Source organism: Trichosurus vulpecula, chromosome 8 (assembly GCF_011100635.1).
Source record: "Trichosurus vulpecula isolate mTriVul1 chromosome 8, mTriVul1.pri, whole genome shotgun sequence".
Classification (NCBI taxonomy): Eukaryota; Metazoa; Chordata; class Mammalia; order Diprotodontia; family Phalangeridae; genus Trichosurus; species Trichosurus vulpecula.
The window spans coordinates 116869283-116896270 of record NC_050580.1 but is presented as its reverse complement, the minus strand read 5'-3'; the positions used below and the strand labels follow the sequence as shown (position 1 = coordinate 116896270).

The 26988-nt window shown below is 38.8% G+C and overlaps 1 protein-coding gene across 1 annotated transcript in view; it reads right to left on the bottom strand.

Moving 5' to 3' along the window:
• The window catches only part of ADAMTSL3 (ADAMTS like 3), a 563622-nt gene that overhangs the window by 99286 nt on the left and 437348 nt on the right, over positions 1-26988 (bottom strand). The window contains exons 16-17 of the mRNA XM_036737163.1: positions 19966-20255; positions 1174-1303 (exon numbers count right to left, since the gene is read on the bottom strand). Coding sequence (XP_036593058.1) covers positions 1174-1303; positions 19966-20255 — 420 coding nt within the window. The remainder of the gene's footprint in view (positions 1-1173; positions 1304-19965; positions 20256-26988) is intronic.

Sequence of the window (26988 nt, the reverse complement as noted above, 5' to 3'; positions counted from 1 at the left end):
TTACACAGCTAGCAAGTGTGTGAGGCGGTATTCAATCTCGCCTTCTTGCCTTCGGGCCAGGTATATATACGACATGCCATCTAGTGATCCAGTATTAGGGTATCAGATCCTGAGGATGCTATACAGTTGAATGAGAAAGGAGGGACAGGTGTATGCCCTCATCTTCAAGGGAGGTAGGGGTGATGGTTAGACTCTAGCTGGATCTATTAAGGGTATTAGGGAGTCCCTTCTTCCCTTCAGCACAAGGACCATCAGAAAGAATATTGAGAAAAGGCTACAACACATCTAAATGGAGGTATTTTCTAAGCTTTTTTTTGCAGTTTAGGAAAGAGAATTCTTGATTTCTCTGAGAACACAGAGAATATGTGACTGTGGATGATAATTTTATGATGTGATGGAGTGAGGGAACCCCTCCTACCTTCCCTTCTTACCCAACTCTCCCCACAACCCATGCTCCCTAAATTCACTGAGGCAGGCTACCTTTCCAATTAGGCTTAGGCAGAGATTATGATTTTAGGGTCAGAATAAAGGTCTCTTGCTCAAAGAGATGCTTCCCCTATCTATCTGTTCAATGATGCCTAAACTTCATACAACAGTAGAGAAAGCCATTTATTGGGTTTACAATGGGAGAGTTTAGTAAGTGTACATATGAGTTTCAGATTAAAAACCACAACATCAGAGATGTTCCTATTTTAATAAGGATGTAGGGTTAGAGAACAGGAAAGTACAGGGAGCCTAAGAAGGCTGAGGGGAAAGAAGATGTACCCTAAAAGGGGGGAGGGGAGGAGCAAAAAGGGAGATGGGAAATACATTTCACTGGCCCTGTTTACCTCTATCTGCCAGAGGAGTAAACAGAAATCAGGTATAAAAAGTACTTCATGTCCTGTGTAGCTCTGTGTATGCAGTACAAAAAGCTGACCTTGTGTGTTCACCATACCTTTCAATCAGTTCTAGGTGCCAATAAGGCAAGCAGGAAGCACAAGACCCTAGACTAGAGAGTAAAACAGTCAGACTGGCTTGGCTTTCTCAGTGTGACTGTATGCCGGCTTTTGTATGCAGGCACCCAAACCCCAGCTCCATTACTGCTGCTTTCAGAAGCTTCTGAGGGCTGATGACAGCAAAAGATTAAGACCCAGACATATGAGTCCCAGGAGTACCACATCCTACACATACCTTGGAGGACAGGGATCGGTGTTGCAACCCTGAGTCATTGCAGGGGGACGATGGGCCTCGTCACACAGTGTGTCGTTGACAGCTTGCTGTGTCTGGATGTGTAGACACCGAGCTATGGCTTCTTGTTTGCCTAGTTTAAAAAAAATATCCAAACCATAAATGAGATAAAGGAATTTGCTGTGAAAAAATAAAATCAGACAAGAGATTAAAAACTAAACACCCTTGAAAAGAAAGTCTTATTAATTAAACAACTTAGTAGAGCAGTATGAAGTTGCATTTCTGCTTCTGCTTGGTAGCAAAAAAATGTTAATAAGACAATATTTATTAAGTGCCTACTATCCATTAGGCTCTGGGGAACACTGAAAATAATACATTGAGTTTGCAATCATAGAGTTCACCAACTAGAACAGGGATTCTTAATGTGGAGTCCGTGAACTTATTTTTTAATTTTGATTACTATATTTTAATTAATTGATTTCCTTTCTAATCCTACTTATTTTGTCTTATGCATTTAAAATATTTTTTTTCTGAGAAAGTGTTTATAGAATTCACCAGATTTCCAAAGATATTTACAACACAAAATAAGAACTTCTGATCTAGAATGAGGTGATAGAATATACATGCAAATAACTACAATATAAAATGAACATGTCTAGCATATAAGACTAGTACAAGTGCAATGTTGAGTCTAATGAAGGAAAAAAGTATCAATAAAGGTCTAATGGAGAAAGTGGTATTTGAGCTGGGTCAGACTTATACAGGAAGAGGTTGGGAAAAGAGTATTCCCTGTTCATTAGTATAAATACTATGAAGTGGAAAAGTGTGGAATATACTGCATTTATAAATTTAAATTATGTCCCATTAAAACTTAATTATAAATTACATATTATTACAACTTTAATTATTGTTTAGAGTTTCACTGCATTGGTTTTTCCTGACTTAAATATGAACTTTTATAAACATACTTTTCATTTGAGGTAAAAAAAAAAAACTGAATGATTGGAATTTAAATCCTGGCCTAAAACATAAGATGTAAATTATAGACTAGAGTAAAGAGAAAATAAAACAGTATTTCCCGATCTAATGACTGTATTTTGGCTGGCAAAGAAAATCTGTGGAAATAGTAAACTTCTGCACTCCACTTGTTGAACAGTAAAATCTATATTGTTTCAGGTAACCAGAAACATGTAAAGCTATCTACAGGGTGTATGTAATGGTTGGTATATACTAGGTTTGGGGAGGGTATATAAAAGAAATAGAAGTGAGTAGAGAGTTTACCATTCAAAGAGAAAACCAGTTAAATAGGAGTTAAGACACAATAACATATAAATACAAAAACATTGTTTAATGTCTACTATGTTTAAGATGTTAAAAAACAGTAAATTACGGGCACAGATATATTTACATAGTGAGTAAGAGGATAAGGCAATGAAGAAAGTCTAAAGCTGAGAGAAATTTCATCAGAGAAGTCCAAATGGAGTTTGGGATTCATTCTAATCTCCATCTCTATTTATTCCTGGACCCATCTCACTGTCTATCCATTGCCTGTAAACAAATTTAACTGATAGGCACTGTATGACTACATATCATAACGCAGGCAATATGTTCATAGGATCACAGTTTGAGAGCTGGAAGGAACTGAAGAGGTCATCTGGTCCAACTCCTTCACTTTACAGATAAGGAAATTAAGGCCCAGGAAAATTTAGCACCTCAAATAAAGTGTTTTTCATCTTCCTATTTTTTTTTTTTAGCGTGTAGACGTGTGCTTGCTCTCCCTCTCTCTTTCACTCTTGCTCTCTTGCTCTCTCTTTCACTCTCTCTCTTAGTTTGTTAAATTAGCTCATGTCAGATTTATACAGAGCTTTATGATTTATAAATTTAATTTGTTAAATTAGCTTACATTGATTATGTCAGATTTATGCAAAGCTTTATGATTTACAAATTTGATTAAAGTATTGACCCAACTCAGATTCAACCTTGGGATCCACCTCCATGTGGAAGAGGGCTAGTTTTCCAGTTGGGAGAAAATACAAGTAAGGCTTATAACAGAAAATTGACTGTTAAGCCTATTTTTTTTGAGTGAGCATAGATCTTACTTAGAATAACCTGTAGTGTGACAGAGATCAACTCAATTGGCATATATCACTTGCAAACAGAAGCAGCTGAAAAATTCTCTCAAGAGGAAACTCCTCTATGAGTCAATAATTTTGGCCAGAATATCCTCTATGAAAGTGGTAAACATCAATGTGAGCATGTGTCTCTCATGTGACGCTTCACTTGACTTTTGTACCCACGGGATTGTCAAATAAAACTATCATTATGACTATCCATCATGGAATCGCGTATAATCTTAACACATCTAGAGGAGATACCTAGTTGCAAGAGAGCATTTAAGGTTATGATTTGTTCCATCAAATGAAATTAATTTCTGTAATGAACAACAAGCATACCAGAATTTCATATTCTTTATATTCCCCTAGTCAACTGTATGAATGTAAAGATTGTTGTTTTGTCATTTTTCAGTCATAAACCCCATTTGGGGTTTTCTTGGCAAAGATACTATTATGGTTTACCATTTCCTTTTCTGGCTCATTTTATAGATGAGGAAACTGAGGCAAACAGGGTTAAGTGACTTGCCCGGGGTCACACAGCTAAGTGTTTGAAGTTGGATTTGAACTCAAATCCTTCTGACTCCAGAGTCAGTGTTCTAGCCATCACACTACCTAAGATGAAGAATGCTAATGCTAGGCCAGGCAAAGGGACCCTAGACATCATCTGTCTTGAGTAAAGCCAAGATGCTACGTCAGAGAAGCCACCAGTGACATGTATGCGTGTTTCTAGTTGAAATGGTGTTGCCTGGGTGGGGGGAAGTGGCAGCCATTCCACAGGGGAAAGCTCCACTGGGGCTTTCCTCTGCACCAAGTGGATGGAGCCTTAAAGTGAGGGCACTTAACCCCTTTTGCCTTGATTTCCTCATCTGTAAAATGAGCTGGAGAAGGAAGTGGCAAACCACTCCAGCATCTTTGCTAAGAGAAAACCCCAAATGGGGTCATGAAAAGTTGGACATGACTGAAAAATGACTCAACTATACACACACTGTATGTATTTTTGTGTATGTATATATGTGTATACAAACACACATATGAATGTATGTATGTATTGAAATGACAAAGTCTCTTCATAGTTTTGTTTTAGCATTAGAGTTGAAAAAAATGCTGCTCTCTTAGATGAAGTAAAGGACCTTCTTTCAGAATTCCCCACTAAAGTATTTAGGGGACTCACTCACCGACTGGCACAGTTTCCAGAGCTCTCAAAGGTCAAAGTTCCAGAGTAGCTATCTGAAGCAATCTGTCCCCATGGTTTATTGGGTGGTCCCCCACATTACACAATTACCACCTTCTTCTTAAGATACTTTTCATCGGTGTTAGAATTGTAACTCAGAGCCCTAGAAGTGAAACTTGGAACCCAGAAGGTCCTAAGCCCACTCTTGGAGACTTTTCTATGACTCTCTTTCTGACTTATGCTTATCCTCATTCAGATGTTCCTCTTGCTATTAGACTCCAGCTCACTGAAGCAGCTAGGTGACACAAGGGATGGAGTGCTGGTCCTGAGGTCAGAAAGACCTGAGTTCAAATTCTACCTCTGATCGTTATTAGCTGTGGGATTGTGGGCAAATCACTTAACCTTTGTTTGCCTTGGTTTCTTCTTCTGTAAAATGGGGATAATAGTAACACCTACCTCCCAGGGTGGTTGTGAGAATACAACGAGATGATATTTGTAACACACTTTGCAAACCTTACTGCACTATATAAATGGCAGCTACTATTATTTGGGTTCTTTTTGAGAGGTGTTCAATTTATCCCCTCTAAGCAATTGAGTCTATTCAGTGGCTGAACTTAAAGTCAACATAACTCAAGACATGTCAAAGGACCATATAAGATGACTTATATCTGAGTCTGGTTAGTAAGGAAAAGTTAATACATCTACAACATAGGACACTTCACAAAATTATTGATTTAGAGCTTGGGAACAAAGCTGCTTGGATCACCTGGGCACATGAAATATTGGGAAAAATGCTCTGCTGCTTAACAGATTATAGACCCAAAGATGGTAATCCTGTATCTCTGTTCTCCTCTTAGTCTCTCTCATGGAAGACTAAAACCTTACCCATTGAACATAGGGAAAGGCTTCTTTGTTTTAGACATTTATTTGTCTATAAACAGCGGTGACCACAGGCCTTTGCTACTCATGGTGTACTTATTAGAAATGCAGGTGGGAAAAAGCAACTGAAGAGGATACGTCCCCAGAGAAAAGACACAAAAATACATTGAAGTGTTTTGCTAGAATCGCTGTCTCTGACTGGGGGCTTGTTACCAATAAAAGGATAAAGAGAATTTCAAAATCCTTTGATACTACTTCCTAGAGTGGAGAAGGAGAGTTTATACAAGGAAACACATCTGGACAATGAGTTAGTACCAAGGTGAGAGGCACACAGGAGTACTTGAACAGCTGATCGCCACACCACCCTCCCACCGCTAAAAGTTGGTAACAGCACCATCCGTGATCTATTCTACTCTTTCGCAACACTTATCTTTTTGAAACATACTGAAAAATTGATCTCAAATGCCTTGTAAATTGTGTTTCTGTCAGTATTAATTTGTTTTGTGTGTATTTCATATAGTCCATCTGAATTTTCCATTTTCAACTTCACATTTATCATTTTAACTTCTACATATAGTATATTGGAAACCAAGGAGGTAGAAAAAAAATGTAAGGCCTTCACATTTACTACTGAGGATAACATACTGTCTGAAAAATGGCAATAAATCTGTTCTTTTTCATACGTACTTGTTGTTTTCCTTTGATCTTCACCTAATCTGGCTTAGGTAGTCCTTAGTCCTCTGCTTTTCAGATTTTGGTGACGTGATGCTTTTCACATTTTTAAGCCTTTCATCCCTATAATGTTTTACAATCAATTTATACTCTAAAGTGATGTTTCCCTTGGCTTCCATGTCTCTCTGCTTATCAAGGCGATTCAGAAATATTTACTGGCTGATGAGGTGGTTTCTGGGGTCTTTTGACCTCTTTCTTTTGGAGGTTATTTTCTATCAGTTAAACTCTTCTAAAAATAGTGAGAGAGTTAAAATATTTACTTTGGTACATTTCCCATCTTTCAGAGTAAACAAATTGTTGAAATATGTTGAGTTGGAGCCACTGAAATCACATAATGTCTGTTCATCTTTATCTTTTCTTTTAATTTAGTGTTTATTTTCTTTAACTGTGTCTGACTATGGAGCAACAGGAAAATTATTCCCACATCATGCATAACTAGCTAATTCCTGTCAAGATACAATCAATTTCAGTTTTTATGATATTGTTTAGTGTTCTCTCCACTCCAGGCACCTTGAGTTCTCTCTTTGAAGAGAGTATTTGTGATCTACAGATGTGAGGTTTCTGAGCAGTTTAGAAGCCTGTAGCCTCTCTCAATCTTTGATCTGGAGCCATATTTTCCAAAAATAGTCCCAGCATCCTCCCCTGTGTCTACCTTCACACTGAAGTCACTAGGTATCAGGGTAAATATTGACTTAATTTAGAGGATCTCATCAAGTTACAGAAATAGATTTTTCCCTACATATTTATCCTCTGCAACAGGTGTTTGAACATGTGCTGCAATTATTTTAACTATGATCCTCAATACTTAAAATAACCACTGCAAAGAGAAATGATCAAGTGTCTCATGAAAGGATGCTTCTTGTTGCTGTTGGCTGCACATAATGAATCTAATTTAACAGACTTCTTTCTTAGCTTCTCTTGGGGGAGAACCTATGAGCCAAGTTTCTATTTGGCTACAACTTTATGATTCCTGGTTTCCTTTATAGTGAAATTATCAATAGGGATATGGTTCAGTTTTTCTAGTCATGTTATCAGTGGGATGCTGATAGTCATGAGTATTAGTGGGTACTCAGGGTTCTTTGCATAAAGGACTCACATACTGAGAATCAGCAGTTAATTTTCTATTTGTAGACAGCACAAAATTAGGTGACTTTTAGTGCTCTCTCCTACTTTTCCCAATATTCCACCACTGTGGAAGTGGAAAGGTCCTGCATAGGACAACTTATTATTTTCTCTCTTTATTACTTTCAGGTCACTTTGGCCAAAGAATTCACCTCCTAGTAGCTAATTTGATAGTGAGTCTCTCTGTGTGTCGGGTTCTTGAATAATAAACTCAGCCTGTTGCTCAGACTGCGTACTCTTAGTCCTTCCACTTTGGTAGAGCCTTCCAGAACCTTCTTTCTGTTGATTTAACCTTTAAGAACCCAGAATTACTTCCATGAAGCACCTGAGAATTTTTTTTTAAATTATCTTTTGTTTTTATAGTGCTAGGTTCAATATATCCTCCTTCCTCCCCAAAGAACTATCCCTTAGGACCAAGAGTTTAAAAAAGGGGGAAAGTAAGTAGTTTAGTGAAACTAATCAAAACATGGAAGAAGTCCAACATTATAATGCCGTGTTCCATTCTCATAGTCCCTCCTCTGCAAAGGAGAATGGATGTGCCTTCACAGAAGCACTTTTGTGCAGTCTTTTTCCTGAGCTATGTCTGAAACTGAATCTCTGACATTTCCATCTGTACAACAAGGAGGCGTCTCAAACTCAACATGCCCAAAACAGGACTCATTACTTCTTCTCCCAAAACTGCCCCTCATTTGAGCTTCCCTATTTCTATTAAGGGTACTACCACAAGTCACTTGGGTTCACAACCTCTAAGTTGCTGTTCATTTGCCCTTTCCCTCAAACTCCGTAACTAATCCATTGCCAAGTGCTTTTAATTTTATCTTTACAATCTCTTTCCCATTAAACCCTTCTCTCTACTTGCACAGCTACCACTCTCATTTCGGTCCTCTTTACCTCTAGCCTGGACTATTGCTATAGTTTACTAATTGGTTTCCACTGTCAATCTCTACCCTCTCCAATCCATCCACCAAACAACTACCAATTGAATATTCTTAAAGTGAAAGTCTAAAGCATTTCAGATAGAGGATAAAACTCTAGTGGCTCCCTGTTACCTTTAATATAAAGTATAAACTCTTCCATCTGGCATTTAGAGCCCTTTATAATTGGATTTTAGCCTACCTTTGTGGATAATTGGACATGATTTTCTTTGACTCGATGTTTTAGGCAAAATTTGTTGTTTCCCAAACTTAACATTCCACCTCCCATCTTTCTCTGTGCCTTTACATGGGTTTTCTCTTATGGCTTGAATGTATTTATTCCTCAATTCTACCTCACAGAATTCCTAACTTCTTTCAAAGTTTAGCTTAAGTGTGATCTCCTAAACTGGTGGATCTCTCCAGATTGTTAGTGCTTTCCACTTCATAAATATTTATATATTTATATACATACATACATATATATACATATATATATGTATATATAGAGTATATATGCATGTATCTGTATATGTATGTGTACATATATGCATATTTACATAGACTCAAATAGACAGGTATAGATATATGTGGGTACATACATGTCTCTATAGATATACAGATACACAGAGGCATATTTACTTATCACTATAAATGTTTATCTTCCAATGGACGGGAGGTTCCTTTAAAAGCAAGAACTGTGTCATTTCTGGAGGTACCTCAGTACCTTGCACACTGGTTGGCATATAGTAGGTACTTGAGAAATGCTTGCAGAATGAATGAATTGAATGAATGAAAAAGATAAAATTTTAAACATGAGAATTACCACAAAGTGTTGGAAACTGTTGGGTAAAAGCTTTAAGAGTAAGAAGACACTGAAATATAAAAATGTATTCAATTTCACATGAAAGAGTCATGATCCTTTTTTATGGTGTGGTGGATTTCTAAAATAAACACTTGTTATGTTTCAGCCCAGCAGTTTTCCAATGAAGTAATGGTTTAAAAAAGGGAGATAATTGTATATACATAATATTTGTTTACAAAGGCCAACTCTTTCCTCTGCCTTTTCTGTAATGCCCCTGCTGCCTTCATTAGCAATTTCATATGCTTAATGATAGTAATACATAGTGCTAAATTTAATGCCAGCTAATTATAAACCTTTAATAAAAACTGATTCACCTGATACACAAGAATAAATATTGTCACAACACACTAATTCTGCTTCTTGCTTTCAAATGTAAAATTTCCCCTAGTCATTTGCAATATCTATAAACATTCCTTTCCTAGCCAGTTACATTTATTTTCTTATGCGAAAGTTTATATGTATATATATATATATACATATATGTACATGTCTATATGCACATGTGCACATAAATATATATTTATGTGTATTTTGATTTGTAACTAGAATTCCTTAAAATATACAATTAAACCTTACCCATCCAGAACTCTTAGGGAATTAATATTCTGTCCAGTTAAGGTCTCTAGCTAGCTAAATATTAAAAAATATTATTAAAGACAGTTTTTTAAATGGCATCATATACTTTCCTGACTTTTTTACACAGGTTACACTGGTCATAATTTAACCATTACTTGATCACTATCAATACCAGGTATTATTCTAGGCTTAAACAGAGATAAACTCAGGAATTATTGAAGTCTATAGGTTCATAGGCTTAGAAGTGAAGAGCTCTTAGAAAGTCATTTAGTTCAACCCTCATCTTACAGATAAGGAAACTGAAGCCTGAAAAGGGTAAATTATTTGAACAAGGTCACAGAAGTTGCAAAGTCAGAATTTGAACTCTAGCATTCTGACAAAAAAATTCCTCTATACCACACAATACAGTTCTATTTGCCTTTACCTTCCTTCCTTCCTTCCTTCCTTCCTCTCTCTCTCTTTCGTGTGTGTGTGCGTGCGCGCATGTGTGTCCTCTCTTGCTGGAGTGCCACCTGTAACATCTCAGCATTTGTCACTAGGTCTGGTGATAGTAACTCTTCTCCTCCATTCTAATCATCTACTTCAGATCTTCTGTGGGACTAATCAAGCTTGTTAGAATTATGTATAAAGTTAGAGTACACAGACCCTTAGTAGTATGATTTTAGCACACGGTTGGCATACTTTTAATTTTCTTGCTTTGATTTTTCCTTAGTTCTCAGCTGCATCAGCTGAATTAAATACTTGTATTTATGCTCATTACTCTTTTCCCTGAGGAAACCTCAGAAAACACTTCACCAATGTCTCTTAATGGAGGCTAAAACACACATTTTATCACTGCCTCTGTCTCAGAAAATAAGTCAGCTCAAGACAGGCCCTGGTATTTCCTTTAAGGCAACAGATAGTGATATTCAGAAAATGCTCAACTAGAGCATTTTCATTCTCTCTTTTATCCACAGAAAGACCAGGGGATAATCTGGCCTATGGGGATAGACTAGCTGGCCCACACCCCGGGGAAAAACTATCCAGGAAGACACATCCAGATAGTTGTGGGCAAAAGGTCCCCCCAGAGCCAAGGCTCTGAATGATTCTCAAGTCTACTATAACATTTATACAGCATTGTTATATGCAAGGCACTGTACTAAACACTTACAAATATCTCATTTTTTTCCTCACAACCATCCAGGAAAGTAGGTGCTATTATTATCCCCATTTTACAGGTGAGGAAACTGAGGCAGCCAGAAGTTAAGTGACTTGCCCAGGGTCCCACAGTAAGTGTCCGAGGCCAAATTTGAACTCAAGTCTTCCTGACTCCAGGCCCAGTGCTCCAGCCACTGCACAACCTAGTTGTCTTTAATAGCTAGAAAATAACTTTCAGAATACCAGTGAGAAAGGACAAGCAATCTGAATTAACACTAGTACAGAGTCCTAGATGGATCAACTTTTTATAGCATCTTTAAAATGGTGGTGAGAAAAAAATGATTCATTTTACCCCTGTAGAAAGCAGCTCCCAAGGGGCTTTTTCTTTCATTGCACACTCAGTGGGCAGGTTCAGTCTCCTCTGCAGTTATGCAATGGGCGGGGCAACTTCCTCTGTTTCTACTCCCTTTGCATTTTTCCTGCCTTGCCCCAACACTTTTTTTTTTTGCTCTCCAGAGGTTTTTCCCCTAACAGCTCTGCTGATGACCTACCCTAGCAGGTGGGCCTGCTTGGGACTTTATTGGACCTCTCTTTCTAGCTATGACATTTTTTCCTTTTGACATCTAAGAATTTACTCTTTATATATCTTGTTATCTCGCCCATTAGAATGGAAGCTCTTTGAAGATAAAACTGTGACGTCTGACCTTCTTTGGATCCCCAGTGCTTAGCATAATGACTGGAATAGAGTCAGGACTTGATAAATATTTGCTGACTCAGTTAAAGGATCGTGACATTTGGAACTTTATAAACCTTGTAACCACGAACAGCTTAAAACTTTTGATTATGGTTGACTCAACAACTACTGTTGATTACTAACACAACAATTCATTTGAAAATGGTTTCTCAGGTTGATGATGCTAACGGCCAACTGCCTGTTTGGGAAGGTAAGCCCAAGAGTCTTGGGAATGGGACTGTTCCCTTCTTCCTCCCTCACCAGTCTTGCTTCTAACCCAGTATCCAAAACCTTTATCCATGGAAACAACTACAATGAAGAAAGGGGCAACTGCATCTGTCCCTAGAGCACACTGACCAATTTACATGCAAAGGTCAGGCGAGCTAGTCTAACTGAGGTGGTAAAGCATTCTGAGGGAGAAGAAAGAGGTGGCCTCCTGGCGCAGGAGAGTTAAGCCACTGATACCATCTTGAGGACTGCCTTCCTTCTCCAAAGGAGACAGGACCCTGTAACAACAATACTACTTGCAGCTGCTGTGGAGATGTAAGACCAATAACACCAGAACACAGGAGGGCTGCCAGCACAGGTTCTTTGATCTGCTCTTCTAAAGGAAAGCAACTTTAGAGGGGTCAACAATCTTACTTTAATTGAACATATATATCATTCACTTAGTTCAGGGGAAAAGTCAGCACCCTGAACTTCAGAGAAAATACAAACAGAAATTACAAGCAGAAATTACAAACAGAAATAAAGACCAACAGACAGGGCTTCTAATTGTCTGACCATAGTAATACATACATAGTTACCAGAGAAAGAAGCATCAACATTAAGGCTAGGGCTAGGGCCAGGGCTAGGGCTAGGGCTAGGGCCAGGGCCAGGGCCAGGGCTCCTTAACTACCCAGAGTCTCATCTGGCCAAATCACAGGGAACACTCTTTTAGTGAGTGAGCCCCAAAGCAAAATGCTAACCTCAGAGTATATATACACTTCTTCAGAGCCAGAGGGCATTACAACCCACATGACCCAGTGCCTAATTAGAAATTAGCAAAAAGTATGGGCCTTCCAACAAAACAAACCTCATCTAATCAAGTTTCCCTTAACGGGCTCCACCTGAGGCCCACTGATGGGTGGGTAAGATCTTCAATCACATTAACACTACAGACCCTGAGCTCAAGATCATTGGGAATAGTAGGGGAAGGGAAGAGAGGGGAGGGGAGGGAAGGAAAAGGAATAAGCATGTATACAGAACCACCTAGTACGTGCAGGCACTGTATTAAACAGTTTTTAAAAAAAACAAATATTATCTCATTTGATCCTCACAACAAATCTACAAGGTAAGTGCTATTATTCACCCTATTTTACAGATGAGGAAACTGAAGCAAACCAAGGTTAAATGACTTGTTCAAGGGTCACTAGTGTCCGAGGTCAGATTGTCTCCCCAGTTCAGGTGAGCTCCTTGAGGGCAGACTGTCTCTGCCTTTCCCCTTGTATTCTCAGTATTTAGCACAGTCCTGTGCTCCTAGCAGGCTCTTAATGAATTCTTTTTCATTCATTTATTCAGTCATGAATATTCACTCATTCATGCCCAGAAACATGAAGGTCAGAATTGGAAGTGACCTGAGCCATGATTCAGTTCAATCCCCTCAATTTAGAGATAAGGAAAATGTAGTCTAGAGGTCACTCAAGGCCACACAGCAAGTAAGTGATAGAACCAGAATTTGAAGGAAGTCTATGGATTATTCCATTCTGTGATCTTTCCTTCCTGCTTTGGAGTGTCTTGGTGAATGTTTAAAGTATTACTATTAGTTTCACTTTTCTCTGAAGTGACCAGCATGCACAATACCTGACCATATGGGATCTCAGAATCTACCACTGGAAACATTAGAGAGTTAGTCTGGCCCCTTCATTTCAAAGGATATAGAAGCTAAGGTCTAATTTTTAAGTGGTACAATAAAAGTCATTCAAATAAAGTAATAAAGCTGGGATTTGGACCCCATATTTTCTGACTTGAGACCTAATCCTCCTTCCACAAAACCACAGTGCCTTCTCCTCTAGTCTTTGTATTAAAATCACCATTTGCCTCCTGCCCCAAATGCAGACTCCTGGATTAAACATCACTCTAAGCATAGGCATGCTTGCCCTCCACGCTGCTCATTAGTTCAGGTGCACTACTTTGAATGTGTGTATTACCTCTATGTCCCTGTGAAACCTCTATGAGATCCTTGTAATTTTTTGGACATTCTCACTACAAACCAAAAAAAAATTGCATTCAATATCTGGGATTCTTCAAAATCAGGCTGCAATCTTCCATTAGTCTGACACCTGACCTAATCATGTTGTTTCAAACATATTAAATGTCCTTGTATGTAACGTGCTTAACAGTCAGACAGGATGTGTACCTACATCCTGGATGCCAGAATTCTCCTTAGCATCAGTAGGTACCATAAGCCAAGTGGTTAATTTCAGGAAGGCTCTGTTGTAAAATTGTTTTGACTAGGTTTGAAAAGGGCTGAATGTTATGTGTGTGTGTGCACGTATGTGTTTGTGTTTGGCCTAACAACAGCTGTGACCTAGCATTCAACTGTGTGCCTAGATAGTCTCTAAAAGAACAATGGTTAAACTAATAATAGATCATATTTAAATAGAACTTTATAATTTATAAAACACTTTCCCCACAACAACCATGCAAACTGAATAATCCAAGCCTTGTTATTCTCACTTTATAGATGAAGCAAATTAGGCCCACTGAGGTTAAGTAATTTGTTTACAGTCACGTGGCCAGTTGGAACCCAAGTCTTCTGATTCGCAGAGCAGTGTACCACCTGACTTCTCAGGGCAGAAGGGAATAAATGAGAATAAGGGACGTAAGTAGACATCCGTCCTCTTCCTACGCGGACCTGATAATTTTTACAAGTTTGGTAGCAATTAAAATGCAAAGAGGATGTGCAAGGACGAATGACATCTTATTCAGATTTTTCTACAACTGAAAGATAAGATGGATAGCTGGAAGCTGAATAAAATAGAATTCCATCTATAATTTTATATGTGGTAACCTTAAGTATGTCACTTTAACCCCCAGGGCTTTGATTTATGAATTTGTTTTAAAAGACGGTGACAATACAAGGTACAGTGCAAAAACGTGGGACTTCAAATATTGGTTCTGCTGCTTGCTATGCATGGGATCCTTGCCAAGTCACTTGGGTCTTTTGAGGCCTCAGTTTTTCTCATCTGTAAAATGGAGGCACTAGACTAGATGATTTTTAAGGTTCCTTCTAGCTCTAAATCTGATTATCTTCATGGATGCTATCTCAAATAAAGGGAGGGTTTTTTTTTAAAAAAATTATTATTAGTTTATTCTACAAGTAAAAGCCCCCATTAAATGGTGGGCACTTTATTAGGTGCCAAACAGGATACAAAGGGAGGATGAAGCAGTCTTTGCCCTAAAATATAGGAGAGGTGATGAGACATTTGCAAATATGAATAAAAATACAAGGCATTTTAATATAAGTGATTCAGATGAAGTGCTATAGGAATGTCAAGGAAAGAAGGCTCTCAGGGCCAAGTCCCTCTCCTTCTTTAGGAATTTATAAATTACCTGGCAATAGGCCTCCACACTGGCATAGAGCTCTGCTCCTAAGGGAGTGGAGAGAGCCACATGCTCTACCAGAAGATGGGAAAGACTGTCTTTGATATGATTCAGGTGAAGGAAGAAACTTCCTATGGAAAAGTTGGTCTTAGGAGCACATAGGAGCCTCTGGTAAGACAGAATGTGAAATGGTCAGGGCCCTAGAGGAATCAGTAAGGAACCGGCTGCAAGGAGACCTCTAGGGCCGAGGCAATCTTGCAGAAGGGGGTGATGGAGCAGTTTCTACAAGTATGCCCTAGCCAGGCCCACGAGCCAGTCCATGTGGCACAGGTCCCAGACTCCTAAGGAGGCTACGCCCATCGTCTGGATGGGTACTTATTAGCTGAGGGAACTGAGGTGAGGTAAGGACACCCAAGCTAAGACAGGGGCTTTCTCCTATGCAGGAGGGGACACTCCGTAGGGTCCCTAAGAGGAAGAGGTACCTTCTAAACACAGGTCACCACTTATGCAAGGAGCAGAAGCAGGAGATGGAGTGTAGTGCCAAGGACGAGCTAGCAAGCCAGTCTGACTAGAACAGAGAAGAGAACGTGTTAGGGGAGCAAAATTTACTAGGCCTGGGTAGGTGTGGGGAGCCAGGTGGTGGAGGGCTTTAAAGGTTAGCCTGAGGGTTTAATATTTTATCCTTCATGCAATAGGCATCAAAGATTTTTTAGTAGACATGTCAATATGGTCAGACCTGTGTTTGTCAGTGTGACAGCTGTGTCAGGAGTAGAGAGGGACAATAAAAAGAATGAAAATGGATATTTTGACAAAGTAGCAGACTCAGCCATGCAAGGTCCACTCTAGGACCACGCACATTCACATACTACCCACAGAATAATGGTAAACATCTAAAATCAGTTAACTGCCCCTGGAGACAATGTTTTGTTGAATATTATGGTCCCTCATCTTATTTGCCTAGAACTGTTTTATGACAATAATAATAATAGCTAATAGTTATATGTCACCTTAAGGTCTGCAAAGTATTTTTTATATATATATATATATGTATTATCTCACTTTAGCCTGATGATAATTCTTAGAGGTAAGTGTTATTATTATCACCAATTTACAGAAGAAGAAACTGAGGCAGTCATCAAGTAGTTTGTCCAGGTTTACACAGCTGATAGACATTTGAGGCAGGATTTGAACTCAAGTTTTTCACAAATTCTAGTCCTGGTGTTCTATCCACTAACTCTACTTAGCTGTCTCTAAAGAAAAAAAAAACTTCAAAAATCACTCATATAAGTATATGGAGAGACGTTGATGTGATTTTAGAAGGGCTATTGATTTCAAAGAAGAAAAGTGACAAGTGGTGAAAGGTGAGTTACCAAAATCCGGGAGGCTTTAATTTAATCCACTGAAAGATATAGGGGTATAGGAGAGATAAGAAATTGGAGGCTGAGGCAGAAAAATGGGAGGAAGGAACCTAAGAAGTGAAGATGGAAGAAATAGCTGAGGGTTGGAAAAACCAGTTTGTTGGAGAAGTTTGAAGAGACCAACCGCAAGAGTGGACAGCTCTCAGAAGATTTCAGCTCTATGATTTCTAACTGGTGAAATCCTCAGAAGCATATGTTGTCCTTTCCTGTCTCCTCTGGCCTGAGAAGGAAATGAAGAAAGAGGACAAACAGATACTTCAGCTGCTCTCTAGAAAGAGCTGGTTAGTTTTGGTTTTCCTTGTCCAGAGTCAACCTGAGTCGTTTGCTGTGTGTGTGACCTCTGTTATGATTGGTCATCTGGGTGAGGACTAGTTGGGCTGGGCTGGTCCTTATAGACCAGATACCTAGGCTGATGACCTGTGTAGTTCTTTGGCTTAAAATGGACTGCTGTTTCTTCACATTAAGGGGTGGTAGTTTCTAACTGCCTTTTAAGGGTGATTGTAAGTTGAAAGAAATTGTGTTTGGTTAAGCGTATGGCAGAGAAAAGGGGAAGAGGCTCTATCTACCTGGAGAGTGTTAAGGACCAAAAGACAAACAGTTAACAGAGAAGCAGTTTTGTTTAGTTTAGATGTTCTTTAATGGATCAATGATATCAAAGCCTACGTTCCTTATGTAAGTAATCCCAAGCACGTAGGATTTTGCTCTTCACATGCTCCCTTGCCAGGTTCTGCAAGTGCGTGTCTACTCTTCACCACAGACAGCGAGTACATTGGTGAGTGTGGCCCATGTATATATGTGGATTGTAATGTATATTTTAAAATTTATTTTAATATAGGAATGTCTATGATGTTATTTTTCTTCATTGCTAAGTAAATAGTTACGTTTAAGATCTAGCCAAAATCTATGAACCTATGGGACTGTAGAAGCAATCTAATTTTCCAATGTCTGGCCAATGAGAGCATTAACCCCTTTAAGAATTTGCAGTTGTAGGGAACAGTTAAATAAATTGAGTACATTGATGAAATGCAATAATGCAATTAAGACCTACAAGTCTTAGGAATAAAGAGAAACCTGGAAATATCTTCATAAAACAATGCAAAGAGAAAAAAGCAGAATCAATTGGGCTGGACCCAATTATCATAAATTATATTATTACAACTTCGAATAGTTTAAATTTGAATACATGTGACCACTTCATAGGATTCATTATTTGCACTAAATGGTGCATAATTACTAGACAAGTTTAGTTCTTTAGGTGTTCAATGTTAAGTTTCTAATAAAACATGTAATAAAATAATTTATATTATAAAACTTTCTGTCCCTCTCTTATTCCCCACACTGCTTCTTATTCATCTTTACATCCCTAGCTCCTCACACAGCATGTTACACATGGTAGGCATTTTTTAAATTGAATTAAATGGCTTGTGGAGACATTACTCTGGACACTGGTTCGCAAAGGATTCAACTTTTCCGTGCAATTCATTGTGGACACAGATTCATCAGCAAGGGGCTAAAAGCAATATTTTCCCAAGAAAATGAGAAAGTGGCGTACATTGATGAGAAATAATGTACAAGAAAATGATTTACATCAGTGGTGAAGGAAAGTTGTAAGATTGCTTAATCAATCAATTACTTTTCATGGAAAGTGGTTATTTAATTATACTCTGCCCTGTATTGAACAGTTTTTGACAACTTGTTTCTTGGGCATATGGTTTTTGTCTTATTAAAAACTTAAAATATATTTGAATAGAATGGAGTTAAGCCGTGGTACCATCACAGAGATGTTTTTAAGTAGTTTATAGAATTCTTGTGAATGAATTCTACCATTCAAACTTTCGGAATACCTTCATTTTATGACAATTGCCTTTTCAAGAACTGATCAATAGTATCTGTCTCTTTAGTCTTCCTTCTCCTATTAGGATGGTAAATTTCACTGAGTTATGAATCATACTTAGATAGAACCATGATTTCATGGATGAGGGCAGCCTCTTCACTCATGCTGCTCCCAATCCTCACATGGTCACTCTATGCAATTCTTGTCCATGTTTTTCCATAAATCCCTCATCAGGAATCTACTTAGTAACATAAAGGTCTTTGAGTAATTATTTTCTTAATAGTTATAACTGACATTTAGAGAACACTACAATTTACAAGGGCCTTTCCTTCTAAAGGCTAATGTGTCATTGGTCTGCTCATCTGTTATTTCTCATTCTAGTTACATGAATAATAGCTCAGTTGAAGAGAATAAGGTCTTCCTTGATGGAGTAATATCTCTTACTTACTAAATTTTTAAGATACTTCTGCTAAAAGGTGTTGCATTTCACAATTATAGCTGCCAAACAGAGGCAAAAATAAGTTTCGAACGTAGGGAGGAAGAGCTTAACAAGACCCTTGATTTAAAAATTTGCCACACAGGTTTTCCCACAGGTCAGATGAAATTCAGCTGAGAGATGCATGCATCCTGAAAGATACAGATTTGACTCCCCTGGTTTATCTGCTCTGGAAGCTGAAAAAAAGAATGTGTCTGGCTCCTTAATGATTGCAGAAAGATCAGCAGACAGAAAGGTTAACTTGTGGTTACCACACCGACATGAGAGAAGATTCACTTAAACTTCTGAATGTGTCAATGCTGAAAAGACTAAATAATTTGCCCATTGACAATTTTGCTGGGCTGTGCATATATGATGGATGTACAAGCTTACAGGTTAAAACAAAATCTCAAGGATGCCAAGCAATGGGGTTGATTATTTTAAATTCTTAATTTATATTCAATATTTCTTCTCCATGGGAGACATGACTTTGATCCATGAATGTTAAGAGCGGAAAATTGTATTTCTCTCAGCATGGCTTTTTACTACAGCTGCCAACCTTTTTCAGATGGAAATCCTCTGTTTTCCAGAAGTCAGGTTATGAAATTCTTACATACTGTTCAAAATTCAAATTAACAAAGAAGAAAGTCAATCTTTGGAGGATGACTTCGTAGTCCTATGTTAAAATGTATTAAAGAAGCAGGCTTTGCTGCATCCAATAAAACCCTTCAAGGAATCTATAAAATCAAGGGCTAGACTACTGGAAATCTAGAGGGTCCCTTTAGTCTCTAGGATGAGTTCCTGCAAAAATTCTTCTCAGGCTACAAAACCCACCTTTGCTCCTCTTACATTTTTCCCAAGGTGGTCCCCAGTCAACTCCCTCATTTAACAAAGAAAGAAATTTTAGTGCAGAGAGGTGATATCACTCACCAAGCCCACAAAGGTCCTAAACGGTAGAGTTGAGGGGACTTTCCCTGTTTTCACATTCCCTCTCCTCCTTCCCCCATAGGCACTACCTACTCCTGCTGACCACACTGTTAGGCTCAGAGAACACAGGCATCTCTTTCTCTCTGCACTACCTCTTGTGAGTAAGAGATTTAAAAGGCAGAGTATTTTACTAATTATCTCTTAAGTCACTGGCAGAACTTCTTTCAATCCCATTCTAATTTATACCAAGTTATTTTTCACATGGCTTTGGCTACCCAAGAAATAAGCACCATAGAAGAAGAAAAGTGTCAAATACCTCCCAAACATGTAGCTGAGCAAGGAGTAAAACCAACGTACTCCCAATCATAAATCGTTTCACTGTCCTTTTCATGCCGAGAGGAATCCAGTCCACGTGCAGCAGGGACTTCATCACATGCTTCCAGGAGGCAAGGCCGTTCTGTGGATGGCTTAGGGCTTTCACACTCTTCCTCAGGCAGCTCTGTTTCTGTCTGAGTGAATGTAAGCAGGACCCGACACTTGACCTCTCGGACTTGGATACCTGGGCCACAGGTGGTGCTGCAGGCTGACCAAGGCTCAGGAATAAACCTACAGAAATCAAGAGATGTGCCAGAGGGGGACGGGGGCGGGGGGAGAGACATTCAGTCGAGACATATAGGAAAAGCACCAAAATGCCTTTAATATACAGAATAAGGAAAAACGAGGATAAATGCATAGCCAGCTTCATTTAATGGACTTCCTCTCAATTTGTCTTGCCAATGATTTGCTATATTTAACCACTGTACCGACATCACATTAGCAGCAGGGCTGCTTGGAAGGAGTATTTTCCACCATAGAAAATGGCCATTTGATTACTGAAGCTCTGTTTTATAGCCCTTTAAAATAAATCTTTATGAAGCTTTACGTTAAGATTTAATAATAATAGACAATAATATAGGACTTTCCTTCCCCTCTCTCCACCTCCTAACTTCCTCTAAACCTCAGCTTTTTTCTACAAGCAGCCTAAGTCCTCTTTAATCTTAATGCCCTCTCTCTGAAATTATCTCATTTGCTCTATATATATCCTATGTGTACCTAGTTCATATGTTTTCTTCCTCACTAAAATGTGAGCTCCTTGAGAACAGTGACTGCCTTTTTTTAAATATTTCTTTGTATCTCCAGTGCTTATTTAGCAAAATGCCTCACACAATAGGAACTTAATTAATGCTTCTTGACTGACATGTTCTCACAGAGAGAAGAGGATTTTAAAACCATTTTACTAAAATGTTCTAAAAATTAAACTTTAAGTGATGGTGGGAGGTATCTTTTTTGGCTTCCAGTAGACAAAGGTGTAAGGTCCCTGGATTTTTTTTTCAGTCCTTTAAAACAGTTATATACTCTGGCTGAATAAATGATTTGTCATTTTATTAAGATTTTCTCTCTCAAGCCTTAGAAGCAATGAATTTTTAAAATAGACAAAACAGGTAGAATCAAGCTATTTCATAAGACACTAATATACACCTAAGTCAGTCATCACAACTGAAAATTCATAGTAATGGGATAATAGGAGTGTGCCTCAGAAAGGTTGCCAACACTCCAGAAATGATTGTTTAAATTTTTTTTAGCATCAGAAATTGTCTTTTTCTCTAACCAAAGGAGGATCACTGTTCTGATGCCAAAGAAACAAACATCAATTTTAAAAATTATATGAAGTGGGGCAGCTAGGTGGTGCAGTGAGTAGAGCACTGGCCCTGGAGTCAGGAGGACCTGAGTTCAAATCTGGCCTCAAACACTTGACACGTACTAGCTGTGTGACCTTGGGCAAGTCACTTAACCCCAATTGCCCTGCCAAAAAAAAACAAAAAAATATGAAGTAGGGATGAGGGGAAATGGGAGGAAGGAGAATTAGGGAAAGAGGGAAACTAAATCCTAAACTTTAAAAAAACCAATGGTCAAAACAGTTTGTTTTTTGGAAAATGGTAACCGAGGAAATGGAAGAGAAAGCACAGGTTTAGCTATTTGTAGACTAGGTTATTATTGTTTTGGGCTATCTGCTAAATATTAGAGGCAAGACACAAAGCACTGGCCTGGGAATAAAGACACCTGGGTTCTAGTCTTGCCATTTATTAATTGTAGGAGCTTGGGTCAAGTCATATCAACTTTCTGAACCTCAGTTTCTATTTTTGTAAAATGAAGAAGATAACTAGATGCTAAGTGTCCTTTCATCTCTAAGTCTTTGTGATTCTGGCATTTTGATGCAACCTAGAAGAAACAAAATTTGTGTTGCTTTAAGGACTATTGCTAACCTGAGAAGCTAACGATGTATGGAAGTAGTCACCATAATCTCCTTTCTAGGACTGGCTAGTCTGCCAAAAAGCCTCCTTCATCTCACCTGCCATTAGCAAGAGGCTCTTCAAGGAGGAAGAAATTCTTTGTCCAAAGATTAGCCAACAATTCAGAACAAGCAAGAGGTAAGCTTCTGGGCTGCATCCCCAAATAATGATGAGAAAAAACATTATCGAAATGTAGATATAGTGATACCACTATTAACCAAAAATGCATTTCAATAATGTACTGTTATCATACATGTCACTACCAGAGATGGAAATAATATTGGAAGAAGAGGGGTACATTCTAGGACATGGATCCCCATCCCTTAGCCAAGCACTCTTTTCCTTCTTTAATCAACTAATCAACTAGCAAGCATTTCTTAATCATCCACTCTTTCCCAGACATTGTAATAGAGCCTAGAGATAAAGAGACAAAGAATGAAACATTTCTTACTTTCAAGGAGTTCATATTCTACTGGGAGACACCATACATACATATATGAGCACATACAAAATAAATATATTGTAGTTAGGGAGGTAGGACACTAGCCGTTGAGGAATCAGGAAAGGCTTCATGTAAAAGGCAGTTCTTGAGTTGCATCTTAAAGGAAGAGCAGGATTTTATGAGTGGAATATGAGGAAAGAGTGCATCCCAGGCATGGTGGCTGGGGGCAGCCAATGCAAAAGCACGGCGATGGGAGACTGCATGTTGTATTTGAAGAACAGAGAGAAGACCAGTTTGACTACAGTGAATCACAGAACATTAGAGTATGAAAAAACCTTATAAATCAGAGAGTTTAGAGCGTAGGAAGGGCAGTAATGAGGTTAAAAAGATAGGTTGTGATCAGGTCCTGAAGAGCTTTAAAAGACAAAAATAGGAGTTTATAGTTTATCCTAGAGACAATAGAGAACCACTGGAGTTGATGGAGTAGGGAAGGGACACGTTCAGATCTAGCCTTATGGAAAATAAAAATCTCCCCCAAAAGAGGTGGCTATGGCTCCCTACTGCTCTCAACTTACATGAGGGATTCTCAACCTCTCCTAGACTAATCCTGCTTAGAGACACCCCCAGGGACAGGGTAAAATCACAGATAATACCTTCTAGGAACCCACTGGGTGGGGCTGTGCATGCCCCCATAGGGCAACACTTACCTGAGCTCAAAGTTCTTAACCTGTTCTGTGTCACTGAGTCCCTTTTTATTTTAGTAGTTGGGGAAGCCTTGGATGCCTTCTCAGAATCATGTGTATGTTTTAAAAACCATAATTGAAAGAAATGCTAAGTTTCAGTTGGAGGTCAGTGGAAATAAAGATGCAATTATTTTCCCCATGCAAATTTATAGATTCCCTGAAATCCACCCATAGACCACACTGATATGTGTGTGGGGGGGGGGGCGGTGTCTATGAACTCTGAGTTAAGAGCTGCTGGACTCAGGCCTAAACTCCTCTCAAGAGTTCTATACCCTTTGCCATGCCACGGCTTTCCTTTTGTCAGCCATGGTCACCAGTGGGTCAGAATTGAGGACTCCAGAACTTTTCTGGCCTGTTCTAAGCTCAGGCCAACTTGGTGCAGAGGAGATTTGCTCCCAGGTAATTTTCTGATAGAAGTAATTCTATATTATCATTGGCCCATTGGTCACTCAATTCAACAAATGACCTAGTATTTGAGAAAAAGGCCTGAGTGGTAATGTCTACTGACTAAGTTTGGAGACTCTGGTCAAGTTCTTCCTAGAATTTCTCTACTTCTTCACCCTCCACAACAGATGTTGGCACAGAACCTTAAAATACCTTCATGGTGGTCTCTTTTAGCCTATTCATCATGCACCCTGCCAGACAAGATGATCAAGTATCTTATTAAATGATATTTCATGTTGCTTTTGGCAACAAACTTCTTTGTTTGCCTTGCCCAGAAGAGTCTTTGAGCCATCCTTCTATTTAGCGGTGACTTCTTTACGTCTTTCATTTATAGCAAGAACATCAATATAAATGGAGTTCTATTTCTCCAGTAGTACATCAAATTCTTTCACATTGGACAAAGATCTCACGTTTAGAATGGCTTCATTTAAATAAACATTTATAGGAAATCTGAAAAATGAAGTGATTAAAACCGAAAAGACTGGGTCTCATCTCACCCAGGCTTGACAGTGCAAGGAATATCATGAGCCTGATATTGCTTGGATTGGTGTGGGAGTTTTTTTTTACCTGTTCGTTTTCTAACCTGGGATAGTTTGACCATCCTTGGGAAGCCTGGTAGCCTTCCACTCCCAGGAGCTCACCATATTGGTGTGAGACTGTCGCAACAATCTGCTAGCAGCTACTGAAGGGGTGTAAAACCCACCAACAACCAGCACACAGAAAGTTGCCAACACAGGTTCTTTTCATCTGCTTTACTAAGGAAAGCAACGTTAAGGGGTTAATAATCTTACTTTAATCCAGCATACAAATATCATTCACTTAATTCAGGGGAAAAAGCCAGCACTCTGAACTTCAGAGCAAGTACAAACAAATTACGAACATCAACAGCCAGACCTTGTCTGATTCAAATCTCAATGCATAGTTAGCAGAGTTTAACAAAGTCCTAACATCCAGATTTATAAGCTAGAAGGCCCTTAACTACAGCTGCCCAGAGTCTCCACATCAGCACACCTCCAAGAACGAGACCACCCACCTCCCCCTGCAAATAGCTCTGCTCTCTCTTTTTATACCCTCTTTAGCCGCCATCAAACGTCATCTGAACAAACAGAACTTAGGCTCCTACCATTGGCTCTGGTCTTAACCAACTCCCCTTAGGACCCTGAGGGCTTCACACTCACATAGGCTTAGCACCTAGTAGATAGGGGTTTGGGCCTGGGGTTTTGCACCTAGTAAGACTCAATCAAAGACACCCAACTTAATTGATATTACACAGACTTAGCACAGACACTTGATCAGCTATAGACCATACTGCTGCTCAGAATTTCCATGCTCGACAGATCCACCAGTCTCAGTCTCCACGGTAGCAAGCAAGGATTGCCAGTGTGTACCACATACCAATCTAACTATGTGATTCTCAGCACCCTCTCTCTTTACTGCCATAGTGTTTTTGCTGTGAAAATAAAAGGAGACAACACAGAACTACAGTGTGCTATAGTGGTGGAAGCAGTGTAAGAAGGGCAGACAGGGTACTAGTTTTGGACTCGAAAGACTTGGGTTTAAATCCTCTCTCGGTTTGCTACCTGGACAAATCACTTACTATGTCTATGCCTCAGTTTCCCCATCTGTATAATAAAGGATTTGGAAGAGATGATCTCTAGGGTCCTTTCCAATGCTAAGTCTTGTGGTTCTGACTGTTGCTTTTAATTTTGCTTAGTTTCACGGGCTGCCATAGCCAAAAAATTTATTACCTAGTGGCCAACCTGCTGGCCAGGACCCTCTCTATATTTAAGTAGGTTTGTCTTCAATAAGCATTCTCAGTCCATCATTAAACATATACTTAAAGTTTTCCAGCTTGGAAGAACATTCTAGAAATTGTGCTAAACCAATATATAGGCTTTTGAGAATCCAGGATCATTTCCAAGGCCCAATAAAATATCAGAATATAAATTTTGTGGTGCACCTAATTAGTTATGTTAGGTTTAGGTAAACATCTTAACTTTTGGATGCTTAGAAGAATTAAACTTATATCCACATATCTTGACTTTTTACTCTTACAGTAAAATGAAAGAAACAGAAGGCAGCTGCCATTTCAGGTAATGTGATGTAGTACAAAAATGCTGGACCTGGAGTCCGAGGACCTGGGTTCAAATACTAACTCTAACACTTTCTACCTATGTGACCTTGGGAAAGTCACTTAACCAGTTTCCTCATCTGTAAAATGAGAAGTTGGCTTCTAAGGTTTCTTCCAGCTCTAATATATGATTTTATGATCTTGGACAGTTTTAGGAACCTGTCTATTCTTCCATCCTTGGCATTATCTCAAGTGAAAATCAATTGGGAACACGGTAGTGGGGGCTCATCAGTGTCAGCATTAAAAACTATTTGCTTTTACAGAGCTGGATAAAATAATAATAAAATTCATCTGGAAGAACAAGAGGTCTAGAATATTTAGGGAATTAATGAAAAGAAATGCTAGGGAAGGTGGCCTAGCCATACCAGATCTTAAACTGTATTATAAAGCAGCAGTCATCGAAACTACTTGGTACTGGCTAGGAAACAGAGTGGTGGATCAGTGGAATAGATTAGGCACACAAGATGCAGTAGTCAACGACTGATAGCAATCTACTCTTTGATAAACCCAAAGAATCCAGCTTCTGGGCTAAGGATTCACTATTTCACAAAAACTGCTGGGAAAATTGGGAAATGGTAGGGCAGAAACTGGGCATAGACCAGTATCTCACACCATATACCAAAATAAAGTCAAAATGGGTTCATGATTTAGGAATAAAGGCTGACACATTTGGGAGAGCAAAGGATAGTTTATCTGTCAGATCGATGGGAAACGGAAGAATTCAAGACCTAACAAGAGGTGGAGAGCATTACAAAATGCAAAATGGATAATTTTGATTATGTTAAATTGAAAAGTTTTTGTATAAACAAAGCCAATGCAACAGATATTAGGAGGGAAGCAGAAAATTGGGAGAAAATCTTTACAACCAGTGTCTCTGATAAAGGCCTCATCTCTAAAATATACAGGGAACTGAGCCAAATTTATAGGAATATAAGTCATTCCCCAAGTGAGAAATGGTCAAAGGATATGAACAGGCAGTTTTCAGAGGAAGAAATTAAAGATATCTATAGGCATATGACAAAAATGTTCTAAATCATTATTGATTAGAGAAATTCAAATCAAAACAGCTCTTAGGTACCACATCTGTCCTGTCAGACTGGCTAAAATGACAAAACAGGAAAATGATAAATGCTGGAGAGGATGTGGGAAAATTGGAACACTATTACATTGCTGGTGGAGTTGCGAACTGATCCAGACATTCTGGAGAGCAATTTGGAATTATGCCCAAAGGGCTATAAAAATGTGCATA